The sequence below is a fragment of the Euleptes europaea genome, chromosome 7 (assembly GCF_029931775.1).
Source record: "Euleptes europaea isolate rEulEur1 chromosome 7, rEulEur1.hap1, whole genome shotgun sequence".
Taxonomy (NCBI): Eukaryota; Metazoa; Chordata; class Lepidosauria; order Squamata; family Sphaerodactylidae; genus Euleptes; species Euleptes europaea.
In genome coordinates, this window is record NC_079318.1 from 94,025,168 (window position 1) to 94,038,216 (window position 13,049).

Sequence of the window (13,049 nt, forward strand, 5' to 3'; positions counted from 1 at the left end):
TCCTTAAACAAGGGCCCCATCAGAAACCCCAAACCGATTCCAAGACCCACACCCCTCTGTGGTGACGTCTTGCTGTTCCTTTCCCAGCGCCTATCATTCTGTCCTGCAGTGAACACCCACCCAAGGTCGGGACCCCCCTGACGCTATTAAATCTCCTGCACGCAACTCAGGGGGAGCCCTACCCCGTCCAGTTTACAGTTTGTCATCCTCCGCGATTAAATCGACTCAGGCAGATTGTGGACCCCGTGGCCTTCCCTGGGCCTTGGCCGAGATCCCACCCTGGGCGGAGAACGTACACATGGCTATGGATACCCCCAGGGTTTTGACCGATCCAGAACCCGTTTGCTTGTTTCCGCTGCTGGTTCTCAGTTTCAGAACAAGAAGAGGAGTGACATGAAGAGTACGGTGGCCAGGTCCCTCTTCGTCACCAGCAGGAGGTTTTTTGGGCGGAGGGGGCGGGGTTTGGGGAGGGGCTTCAATGCCATAGAGTCCAATGGCCAAAGCGGCTATTTTCTCCAAGGGAACTGATCTCTGTCGGCTGGAGACCAGTTGTAATAGCAGGAGATTTCCAGCTAGTAACTGGAGGTTGGCAACCCTGGTGAAGAGGGGACGGGGTTTGGGGAGGGGCTTCAATGCCATAGAGTCCAATGGCCAACGCGGCCATTTTCTTCAGGGGAACTGATCTCTGTCAGCTGGAGACCAGTTGTAATAGCAGGAGATTTCCAGCTAGTAACTGGAGGTTGGCAACCCTGGTGAAGAGGCAACTGTGCGGAGTGCCCTTCCCTCAAGAGTGCCATCTGCAGGTTGGGAAATACCTGGAGATTTGGGGGTGGAGCCTACAGAGGGTGGGGTTTGGGAGAGAGAGGGACCTCAGCGGGGCATAATGCCCTAGAGCCCACCCCCCTCCAAAGCACCCATTTTCTCCAGGGGAACAGATCTCTGTCTTCTGAAGAGCAGTTCTAATTCCAGGAGATCTCCAGGCCCCACCTGGAGGCTGGCAATCCTACAACCTCTGCCAGCAGCCCCCATACTTATTGGGAGTTTCGGGGCAGGGTTCCTACATTAAAGAGATGGTTTCTAGACCGTCTTGGGCCTCTGGATTTTGGCCATTAATCACCGGAAGGCAGATCTGTGGAGCCCTGGACTTCCGCATGCGTGCGCCCTGCTTCAATGAGATCATGTGTGAAAACCACCCTGCCCACCTCCTCCGACCAAAGGGCGGAAGGCAATAAATCGAGATGTGTTATCAGCTAGCTGCAGGAAGAGGCCAAGCCAAGAAGCATGGACACCCCCACCCCACCCCGCACCAGTCAAATCTCATTCCAGCTGTTCATGGACCAGGTGACCCTAGGTCAACTGACATCTCAAACCCCAGACTTCTCCAGATGTTGCACTGGCCTGCCTCACAGGGCTGTTGTTGAAAGGACGACCGTGAGAACGGGTGTGAATTTTTAAAAACATAATTTTGCATCCGTTCTAAGCCATCTTTAACTTAAGGTGTAATACAGTAAAGTAGAAGTTAGTAGAAAGAAGAAGAAGAAGAAGAAGAAGAAGAAGAAGAGTTGGTCTTTATATGCCGACTTTGTCTACCACTTAAGGGAGACTCAAACCGGCTTACGATCACCTTCCCTTCCCCTCCCCACAACAGTATTTAGGACGCATATTTAGTATTTAGTATTTAGTCCCCCCAATTAGTATTTAGATGCATAGTAACATGTATATCCTAAATAGTATAAGCTGAAATGAATTGATAACTGATTTCATATGTAATAAAACATAGAAATAGAGGGGGAGAATAAGCTTAATTAAGAATAGCTATAATAAATATTGTATGATCTTTAAGTGGAGAACGGGAGAGTAGTTGGAATAGTTATTAATGCAATTATAACTAAAGCAGATATGATGACAATGGTTATAGAACAGTATATTAAGAAGATTAACTTCTTTTAAAGATATAAAATGCGAGTTTTTGAAAAGGCAATTTACCGGAACCCCGAGAAGGGTGAAACAAGACTGTGTGAATGTGTATGTTTGCTGTTTTCTTGTGTGTTTTATAAAATGTATAATATGTTAAAAGAAAGAAGAGGTTCATTTCCCCCCTCAACTTCTGACACCCAGTCTGTTAAGTGGAGATAATGACATTGCTCTCCCTAACAAGGATGACTGGAAAATACAAACATGAAGCGATCCAGACCTGCAAATATTTGCCATCGGGGTGGGAGACAGATTCTCGCTCTTGCTCTCGTCCACACTCACACACACAAAGTCCACAGAATGTTTCCCCTCATTTAAAGACAAACACATAAATTGATAGAGCAAGAGTCCAGTAGCACCTTAAAGACTAACCACATTTCTGGCAGGGTGTGAGCTTTCGTGAGCCACAGCTCACTTCTTCAGATACAGCTAGAATGTGAATCCATCAGTCTTTAAGTAGAGGAGAGTGAATTCAGATTCACTGCCACAGCGGCAGATCCTGTCTGAATTCACTCTCCTCTACTTAAAGACAGATGGATTCACATTCTAGCTGTATCTTTTTTATTGCTTTTTATGAATAAACAAAAAATAAAAAATACAAAAACACACAAATAAAATACAAATAAAATCATAATACAATATAAAAAAAATACAAAATCACACCTAGAGCACTATTACGTCCATTGTATCTGAAGAAGTGAGCTGTGGCTTATGAAAGCTCACACCCCGCCAGAAATTTTGTTAGTATTTAAGGTGGTACTGGACTCTTGCCAGCATGGTGTAGTGGTTAAGGGTGTTGGTTTGGAGCGGTGGACTCTGATCTGGAGAACCGGGTTCGATCCCCCACTCCTCCACATGAGCGGCAGACGCTCATCTGGTGAACCGGGTTGGTTTCCCCACTCCTCCCCACGAAGCCAGCTGGGCGACCTTGGGTTACTCGCAGCTCTCGCCGGATGCTCTCAGCCCCACCTACCTCACAGGGTGTCTGTTGTGGGGAGGGGAAGGTGATTGTAAGCCGGTTTTATTCTTCCTTAAGTGGTAGAGAAAGTCGGCATATAAAAACCAACTCCTTCTTTTCTACTGCTACAGACAAACACAGCTACCCATCGTGGTCTAGCTACGTACGTTTAGGATGCGCCCCGATGTCAGACACACACACAAAACCTGAAGACTGATAAGACGCAAGTAAGCTGAACCCCGGTCTCTCCCTACCATGCACCCCACCAGCTCCAAAATACTCCTTTGCCCATCCAGCTGCTGACACCTCCCCACCCACTCACTTGCTCAATAAAGAAATACCGCAGCAGTAGCAAAAAAACAACGCCAGACCCCCCCAGGCATCTGGGAGGCATCCTGACTGGAAGAAGCCCCTCTCATCTAATATTAGACAAGCTGTACTCATCTACGTATGGCTGATGGGGGAAGCGGCGCTCTGCATATGCCCAGACACACACTCTCTGGTTGCAGGACGGCTGGGTGCTTGCATGGAAAAACTGGTTTGAGGACTGAACCTCAGGCCAAAGCAATCCCTGAAGCAATGCTGTGAACTAGAGGAGAACAGCCAAAGGCTCAAGAGTGGTAAAAGATCTCCTTCGCCCACTGCACCTTTGCCTTGTGGAACTCACTGCCACCAGGGGCCATAACGGCTGCTGGATTACATTGCTTGGAAGCAGGGTTGCCAACCTCCAGGTACTAGCTGGAGATCTCCTGCTATTACAACTGATCTCTAGCCAACAGAGATCAGTTCGCCTGGAGAAAATGGCCGCTTTGTCAGTTGGACTCTATGGCGTTGAAGTCCCTCCCCTCTCCAGACCCCGCCCTCCTCAGCCTCCGCCCCAAAAATCTCCAGGTATTTCCCAACCTGGAGCTGGCAACCCTATCTGGGGATTCTCCAAAATTAAAACTCATCCCCAGACAACAGAGGTCAGTTCCCCTGGAGAAAATGGATGCGTTGGGGGGTGGACGTGGCATTTTACCCCACTGAGGTCCCTGTCCCCCCCCCAGGCTCCATCCCCAAATCTCCAGGAGTTTCCCAACCCGGATCTGGCAACCCTACCCCCCCAATCCCCCACTGAAGCCTGGGGCGGGCGGGCAACCGTATCAGTGGTGGAAATCTGGGTGGCTGAATCAGAGGGAAATTCAGCAGTGTTGCATACCACAGAGAAGTTTGGGGTCTGAACTGAATGAGATGTGACTTGGGTGGAAAGAAGGGGATGAGCCCATTAAAAGATGCTTTGGACAGGGAGTAAGAAGGTGGATTTGCGGTTTCTGAACTGATACATGCTGGGGCAGAAATCTGTGTCAAATCAGCCCCTCACCCTAAGAAGAGTTGGTTTTTATATGCCGACTTTCTCTTCCACTTAAGGAAGAATCAAATCAGCTTACAATCACCTTCCCTTCCCCTCCCAACAGACACCCTGTGAGGCAGGCGGGGCTGAGAGAGCTGCGACGAGCCCAAGGCCACCCAGCTGGCTTCATGTAGAGGAGTGGGGAAACAAACCCAGTTCGCCAGATTAGCCTCCGCCGCTCAGTGAAGGAGTGGGGGAATCAAACCCGGTTCTCCAGATCAGAGTCCACCGTTCCAAACCACCGCTCTTAACCACTACACCACGCTGGCTCTCTAAAAGGTTGCCCCATTCATCCCAGGAGTGAAGATGTCCGTTGTGGGTACCTGAAGGCGAAGGAAAGGTTTCCAGCACATGCTCAGAGATATTCTCACCAGCGTTGTGATTTCACATGCCCTGGCTCTGGAAAAGGATCGAGGTTTGGATGAAGACCTGGTGGGAGGGGGCACAGAGGACCCCAGCCAGGGAGGGAGAAGGAGTTTTATTTGTGCTGAAATTTGGGGCTCGTGCCAATCCAGAGCGTAATCCTGAAGAGCGGACTTCCAGGGCTCCGTTGGCACCTCCAAGACTAACGAAATTTATGCCAGCGGAAGCTTTTGTGAGTCAGACTTCGCTTCCACCGACGGATGAAGTGTTCGTACATTAGGCAGAAGTATTTATACTTAAGACATATTGGTACCATCTCTTTCCCCCTTCCCCACACCCCATCTTTCTGCCCTCTGCAACTCTGCATAGAAACACCTCTGCATCCATTCTGGCTCAGGAATACATTTTGCAAGTCTAAGGTGCCCCTGGACTTCTGTTTTATAAAGAAGGGAGTGTGCCTGAGCATACGAAGAGAGCTTTTCTCCTCTCACGTAAACCACGGCCAGCCTCTACACATCTGGGGTGGGCAGTGAAGAAAGCTGATAGGAAGAAAGTAGATTCCTTTGAAATGTGAACATAAAAACCTAAGAACATAAGAAAAGCCAGGCTGGATCAGACCAAGGTCCATCAAGTCCAGCGGTCTGTTCACACGGTGGCCAACCTCTAGGAAGCCTCTAGGAAGCCCAACCTCTAGGAAGCCCACAAACAATGTGGTGTTGGAGGAGAGTGTTATGGATACCGTGGACTGCCAAAAAATCAAATCGGTGGCTTATAGATCAAATCAAGCCTGAACTGACCCTAGAAGCTAAAACAACTGAAGCTGTCGTACTTTGGTCACATTATGAGAAGACAAGAGTCAATGGAAAAGACAATAACGCTAGGAAAAGCAGAAGGCAGCAGGAAAAGAGGAAGACCCAACAAGAGATGAATTTCCTGCATTGTGCAGGGGGTTGGACTAGATGACCCTGGTGGTCCCTTCCAACTCTATGATTCTATGAGATGGATCGACTCTATAAAGGAAGCCCTCAGTCTGGAATACCTGAGCAAGGCTGTTAAGGCTTTTATGGATAGGAAGTTTTGGAGGACATTGATTCATAGGGTCGCCATGAGTCGGAAGCGACTTGACGGCACTTAACACGCACAGAGGCCAACAAGCCCAGACATCCCATCAGGGACGTCTCTTTTTAAAAATCAAAATCTGGAGGGGCGGGCGGGCGGGGGGTAGCAGAGGAAGGTTGGACTTACTCCTCGCCTTCTTCCTGATGTCCCGGATCAGCGCGCTGTAGTTCATCTCCGAAAAGGGCCTCTCCTCCACCGTTATGTTGGTCATGTCCGGCAGTGTCACGTAAAGCCCCTCCACGGCAAAGTAGCACGGCCGGTCGTCCGTCCTGTTGTCCCAGTAAAGGAGAAGCGCTCGGCTGGTCCAGTTGAAGCGCTCGTGGAGGTAAACCACAAACTCGCCCAACTTGCCGTGGCTGGGACCAGTGCGCGTGGTCGAGGCAAACTCGCCTTTGTCGCCAAAGCCCACCGCCTCGGCCCCGGCGGTCACCAGGGGCAGTTTCCAGTGCCGGGTGAAACGGGCCACGGGGGCCGACGTGTAGACGCAGCCGGGGCCCATGAAGGCGTCCGGGTTGTAGCCCATCTTGAGGTCCACGGCCGACAGGGGGGCCACGGAGTCGGAGCAGACGCCGTGGTCGTCCTCGCTGGTGTTGAAGACGGACCGCACGGTGTGGCCGGGGAGGAGGTCCGGCTGGCCGTTGATCTTCCGGATGGCCAGCTGGATGGCCGGCCCGACCCGCGGCCAGGCCCACGGGTACGTCGTGTTGTGCTGGGGCAGCACCACGGCGATGGTCAGGTTGGCTCCGGCCACCGGGCCCAGCTGGGAGACCACCACGAGTAGCCCCCACATGACCTCATGACCTGTCCATGGCCGTTCTCCCGGTTGGCACGCTCGCCGCGGCCTGGACCCGGGGAGTGCCACACCTCTGGCGCCTCCTTGCTGGCGCCAGGCCCTCGTTCCCCGACCTGTGCCCGACGGGCGCCGCCAACCTCCCAACGTTCGGGACGCCTGGACCGAGAATCCACCCACCTCCATAGCCTCTTTCCTCTTCTCTCACCCCCTACCCCACCCCAAGGACTACTCTGGACTGCCTCCCACCCAGAAGCACCTTTCTAAATCCACACAGAACTGGCAGAGAAGCATGCCGCTCGAACCCTACTTTGGCACACCTTGCTGGTACCCACCCACCCCAGATCCCCAACTCCAGAGGTCATCCTTCTAGCTCCCCGGCATCTTGCAAACTGGCTCTCCGAGGCACCGCTGGAACTGCACCCCCCAAGATTATCCACCTTTGCCCTAAATCTGCCTCTCCGCACAGCCCCAAATGCCCCTTCCAGTTTCTGAACCCCTCGCCCTCGATCGAACCTCCCTTCTCCCTGGCTTCTGCCAACTTTCCCAGCTCCTTGGCTCCTCGGCTGCTCGGCAGGGTCCCACCCAGAGTTCTCCCACCTCTGCCCAGCTGCCTGCTCGCCTGCTTCCCCTCGCCCAGACGGTGCCGGAATGAGCAGAGCGCTGGAAGGAAGGTTTATCGACACAGCCGGAGTGGCTTTTCCTTCCCCTCATTCAATGGCAAAAAGGCTGTTATCACCGACACTGGCGGGTTAACTCCTTCTTGTCCAGGACTCCCCTCCTCGGGATCAGGGCATTGGCAGCAAGGTGGGCAGGGCAGGGGGGCAGGGGGCAGGGGGGGGCACATGATACAAGGATTGGCCAAGTCCGGCAACCCAGATTGCGGAATAATTCAAGGCGGCCCGAGGAACGATTCTCCCTCCTCCAGATGTTTTTGCGTTATTAATTATCGTTATTATTATCAACAGCAGCAATAACTATTTTTTTTAATACACAGCGTGTTAGTCTGTTTGCAGTAGTCAAAAAGGGCAATAACTATTTTTTTTAATACACAGCGTGTTAGTCTGTTTGCAGTAGTCAAAAAGGGCAAGAGTCCAGTAGCACCTTAAAGACTAACAAAAATATTCTCTGGTGTGGTATGAGCTTTCGTGAGCCACAGCTCACTTCTTCAGATACAGCTAGAATGTGAATCCATGGATTCACATTCTAGCTGTATCTGAAGAAGTGAGCTGTGGCTCACGAAAGCTCATACCCTGCCAGAAAATATTTTTGTTAGTCTTTAAGGTGCTACTGGACTCTTGCCCTTTTTTAATACAGTCATTGACCAGCACCTGGTTTGCGAGGTTCTTTAACCAGCAATCTTTTCATTCTTGTTTCTTGCACACACATTCCACAGAACAGGGAGGGAAAGGGAGAGAAGGCAGAAACGGTACGGTTGCCAGCTCTGGGTTGGGGAATACCTGGAGATTTTTTTTTGGGGGGGGAGCCTGAGGAAGGTGGGGTTTGGAGAGGGGTAGGGACTTCAATAAGGCATAATGCCATAGAGTCCACCATCCAAAGCAGCCCTTTTCTCCAGGTAAACTGGTCTTTGTTACCTGGAGATCGGTTGTAATTCCAGGAGATCTCCATCCACCTCCTGGAAGTTGGCAACCCTAATTGCAACTGATCTCCAGACTACACACATCAGTTCCCCTGGATGAAATGGAAGCTTTGGAGTGTAGATTGTATGGCATCCCAGCCCTGCTTAGTAGGGTTGCCAACCTCCAGGTAGTAGCTGGAGATCTCCCACTATTACAGCTGATCTCCAGCCTATAGAGATCAATTCACCTGGGGAAAATGGCCGCTTTGGCTATTGGACTCTATGGCATTGAAGTCTCTCCCCTCCCCAAACCCCGCCCTCATCAGGCTCCACCCCAAAAATCTGCAGGTATTTCCCAACCCAAAGCTGGCAATCCTACTGCTTAGTTGCCTCCTATCCCCAGGTTCTGTTTCCAAATCTTCAGGAATTTCTCAAGCCGGAGTTGGCAACCTTATTTCAGTGAAGCCTTCCGTTCCCTTATTGTACAATCAACTGTTTCCCCACTCCGCATGAAGCTCACTGGATGGCTGTGGGGCAGTCAGTCCCTCTCGGCCCGGCCTACCTCACAGGGTTGTTGTGAGAGTAAAGGCTCTGAGTGCCTCTGAGGAAGCGTGTGATGAAAATGTAAGAGAGAGAGATGGTTAAAGGGGTGCATAATCTAGACAAGGTTTCGGCCACTTCTTCCTCAAATAAGTATAAATATGGGATCATAAATTACGTCAAATCATACAGAACTTATTTCCACAAGAACGTTCCCCCACCACTGCTGAAGAATTCAGAACAAGACTGCGATCTTGTGCGACCCCTCCACATATCGGTTCAGATCTGTGAATATTCACAAGAGTCTCTTTGAAAGCTTCAGCATGAGGCTCAATTACCTGGGAGTAAATCCTAGTGAACTCAGCAGGATTGACCTCTGAGTAATAGTGCTCCGGGGCAGCTAAGGTTGCCAACCTCCAGGTACTAGCTGGAGATCTCCTGCTATTACAACCGATCTCCAGCCAATAGAGATCAGTTCCCCTGGAGAAGACGGCTGCTTTGGCAATTGGGCTCTATGGCATTGAAATCCCTCCCTTCTCCAAACTCCGCCCTCCTCAGGCTCCACCCCAAAAACCTCCCGCTGGTGACGAAGAGGGACCTGGCAATCCTGGGGCAGCTCTGACCCGAAACATACTTATCAGAGTAATAATTCCCAGAGGAGATTTGCTTTGCATGCCACAGATTGTAGGCAGCACCTGGATTCTCCCGTGTTTGCTAGCAAATAAATACATGATGTGGACATAAGCCCTGTTCACAAGTTACAATTGGGGTTGCCAACTCCAGGTTGGGAAATACTTGGAGATTTGGGGGTGGAGCCTGGAGAGGGATGGGTTTGGGGAGGGGAGGGACTTCAGTGGGGTATAATGTCATAGAGTCCACCTTTCAAAGTGGCCATTTTCTCCAGGTGAACTAATCTCCGTCTCCTGGAGATCAGTTGTAATTCCAGGAGATCACCAGGCCCCACCTGGAGGTTGGCAACCTTAGTTAGTTGCCTGCACATGCATATATTTGTTGGTAACAAAAAGTTAATGCGCATTCGCTTTAGGAATTAATACAGGGACTGGTCACTGAATACATGTGGGCTCTGTATCACACATTCAACTGTGCATGTGCTGACTGTAGCATGAAATTGACTCAAAACATGTATAAAGAACAACCAAGTGTGCATTGTATGCAGACTGTATGTGCTGGGAGTCCCCATCCTTTTTGAGCCTGTGGGCACATTTGGCATTCTGACATGGCACGGTGGGCACAGTAACAAAACGGCTGCTACAGAATGGCTGATGCAGGAGGTGGAGCCCGTAGGGTTGCCCGCTCCAGGTTGGGAAATACCTGGAGATTTCGGGGGCTTAGCCAGAGGAGGGCGTGGTTTGGAGAAGAAAGGGACTTCAACGCCATAGGGTCCAATGGCCAAAGCGGCCATTTCTCTCCAAGGGAACGGATCTCTATCGGCTGGAGATCAGTTGTAATAGCACATCTCCAGCTAGCGCCTGGAGGTTGGCAACCCTAGGAGCCAGCCACGAAAACGATTGCCACAGCTTAACTTCAGTAACACAGATCCTTGTGCTATTTGACTGGAGAGAGAAATTATGGATGAATATGAGGATGGCCAAATTAACCGAATTCCTACACGGAAAAGATATGGAAGAATTAAAAAAAACATGGGCAAAGGCCATCACATATTGGGATAAACTGGCAAAAAATGGATTTCACTACTTTAATTAGTGAGTTATAGAAACTAGTTTTAATATTTTTATATTTACTGTTGATAGCTATTTTTAAAACTGTTAAGACACTTCTTCGGAAGTCGGGTGATGGGTCACATTTTAAGGTGGGTGGAGGGGCGAAGGGGTATCTTTTTGGTCTTAAAAACTATGTAACTATGAATGTATTAATAAGTATATATAGATTCTCCTTTGTATTATTTTTTTGTTACATTTTTATTGTATTTTTTATTGTATTGTTTTTTGTTTTGTTTTATGTTATAAAAATTAATAAAAATTTATGTATAGATAAAAAAAAGATCCTTGTGCTATGGTGGCAGTTGCTGCCAAAGTCACATTTTAAAAACCTGCACAGCTAATCAAATCTCCAATAGTAGATCAGCAGCCTTGCTGGGCAAAAGCCCTACCTGGCCCCACCTGCTTCTTAAGAACACTTGGCGGGCACCAGAAAAGGTGTCAGCAGGCGCCAGGGCACCCCCAGACACCACGTTGGGGATCCCTGGTATGTGCGTTCGTTGTAACTTGTGAACACGGCTACAAACGAAGGGGTTGCAGGGTTGCCAACCTCCAGGTGCTACCTGGAGACCTCCTGCTATTACAGCTGATCTCCAGCCGATAGAGATCAGTCCCCCTGGAGGAAATGGCCGCTTTGGCAATCGGACCCTATGGCCAATTGGACCCTCCCCTCTCCAAACCCCGCCCTCCTCAGGCTCTGCCCCAAAAACCTCCCGCCGGTGGCAAAGAGGGACCTGGCAACCCTAAGGAGTTGTGGTCTGTCATTCATAGCACTCCCATGCGATAGGCTGGGTACCTCCTAGGGTTGCCAACCTCCAGGTAGTGGCTGGTTTCCTTTTTCCACCCACGGGGCCCTGCCAGTCAGGAGAGTGGACCCCTCCTCTGCGCTCTTCCATCGTAACTCCCCAGGCTCCCTCCATCACTTCCACCATTTCCCTTCCCAACTCATTTGGGGTGGAGAGGTAAGTGAGGGAAAGGTTCAGCCTCACGTGCCCCTTCCGGTGCAAAATGTGCCCCCCCCCTGCCCTCCACCCCTGCTATATACACGAATGGGGCAGACTCTTGCAAAGCAAAAAGGGCTGCTTGCCGGCATCACAGCTGAGGCGGCCAGCTCTGGCCTTGGAAATACTTGGGTGATTTGGGGAGGGGGGAGGTTGGGCAGGGTTTTGCCCAGGGGGGGGCACTTCAGTGGGGTGTAATGCCATAGAGTCCACCTTCCAAAACAGCCATTTTCTCCAGGGGAACTGATCTCTGTCGCTTGGAGATCAGCCGTAATAGTGGGAGATCTCCAGCCTCCACCTGGAGGTTGGCAACCCTAGTCACCGCTAGCAGCCCTTACTGAGGTGGTAAACTCATATCTGGATCACAGGGTTGCCAGCTCCGGGTTGGGAAATACTTGGAGATGTTGGGGGTGGAGCCTGAGGAGGGCGGGGTTGGGGGAGGGGAGGGACTTCAACGCCATAGAGTCCAATTGCCAAATCAGCCACTTTCTCCAGGCGAACTGATCTCTATCGGCTGGAGGTCAGTTGTAAGAGCAGGAGATCTCCAGCTAGTACCTGGAGGTTAAGCAACCAAAATAAACACCACTGCACTGATACCACAGGTAAGTTTCTAGGAAGACGATCGTTTCTGTATTCTTCATCAGTTCCATTTCTATATAGGAAAAGATGCTTATATAATTTACATCATTTTTTAAATTTCTTACTATGATAATAACATAATGAGTGTTACTTACAGTTCAAGTTTCTCTTATATGCACATAAGGTTATCCAATTTAAATACCGTCTCTTTCTCAAACTGATAGGAGATCAAGCGGTGTATGGTCTTTCAAATTAAAGTTCCAATACAGGATACAACATTGTCAATACACAGATTGTACAGACAAATTCAACATTTCAGCTGTTCATACCGGGATACTACAAGTAACTGCCTCAGAAGCGATCGTCTTCCCAGCAACTTCTATATGAAGAATTCCTTGATGCTTGGTTCTTAAACTAGCATTTTGTACCTTGGACTTTGAAAGAGTTTTGTATTATATTGTGTGTTTGTTATATGTTAATTTGTACACTTGATACACTTTGTCACGCTTGTGTGTTGTCCGTTGGATCTCAGTAATTGCAGCAATTCCTGCACTTTTCTTCAGTACCTGGAGGTTGGCAACCCTACTCTAGAGAGTGGTCACTTCAGGGTCCCAAGAGAGACCCGCCATGAGCAGCAGCGGCTGTGCAAGGGAACCCTCGGTTGGGACGCCCTTCCTCTGCTAGGTGTCAGGGGCTCCTTGGGAACACCTTGGAGGAACCCCCAAATCGTTCAGCAGGCTACGGCCTGGACGTTTCTTCCCTGGGTCAGGGCAAGCGCGGGAAACCAAGCAAAGAGCACCATTGCCCCCTCGAGGCCTGGATGCGTTTCTCCCCAAAAAGCGATGCCAGTAAAGAAGAACTCCGCTTCAGATTGGTTTGGTTCACCCACGGGGCACTGCTGGGGTGGGACGTGGAATTCACGACCTTGCAACAACCACACCGCTGAAAGCCAGTCTCGGAGGCTGCAACCGAAGGCAGGGAAGCTGCCGGACGGGACAGGCTGCGCCAACCTTTCCT

The 13,049-nt window shown here is 50.3% G+C and overlaps 1 protein-coding gene across 1 annotated transcript in view; it reads right to left on the bottom strand.

Moving 5' to 3' along the window:
* NPR1 (natriuretic peptide receptor 1) overlaps positions 1-6,598 on the bottom strand; it is a 79,485-nt gene extending 72,887 nt beyond the window's left edge. Inside the window, exon 1 of the mRNA XM_056853758.1 lies at positions 5,931-6,598. Within this exon, the coding sequence (XP_056709736.1) occupies positions 5,931-6,594 (664 nt within the window). The 5' untranslated portion in view covers positions 6,595-6,598. The remainder of the gene's footprint in view (positions 1-5,930) is intronic.
* Positions 6,599-13,049: the final 6,451 nt, after the last annotated feature.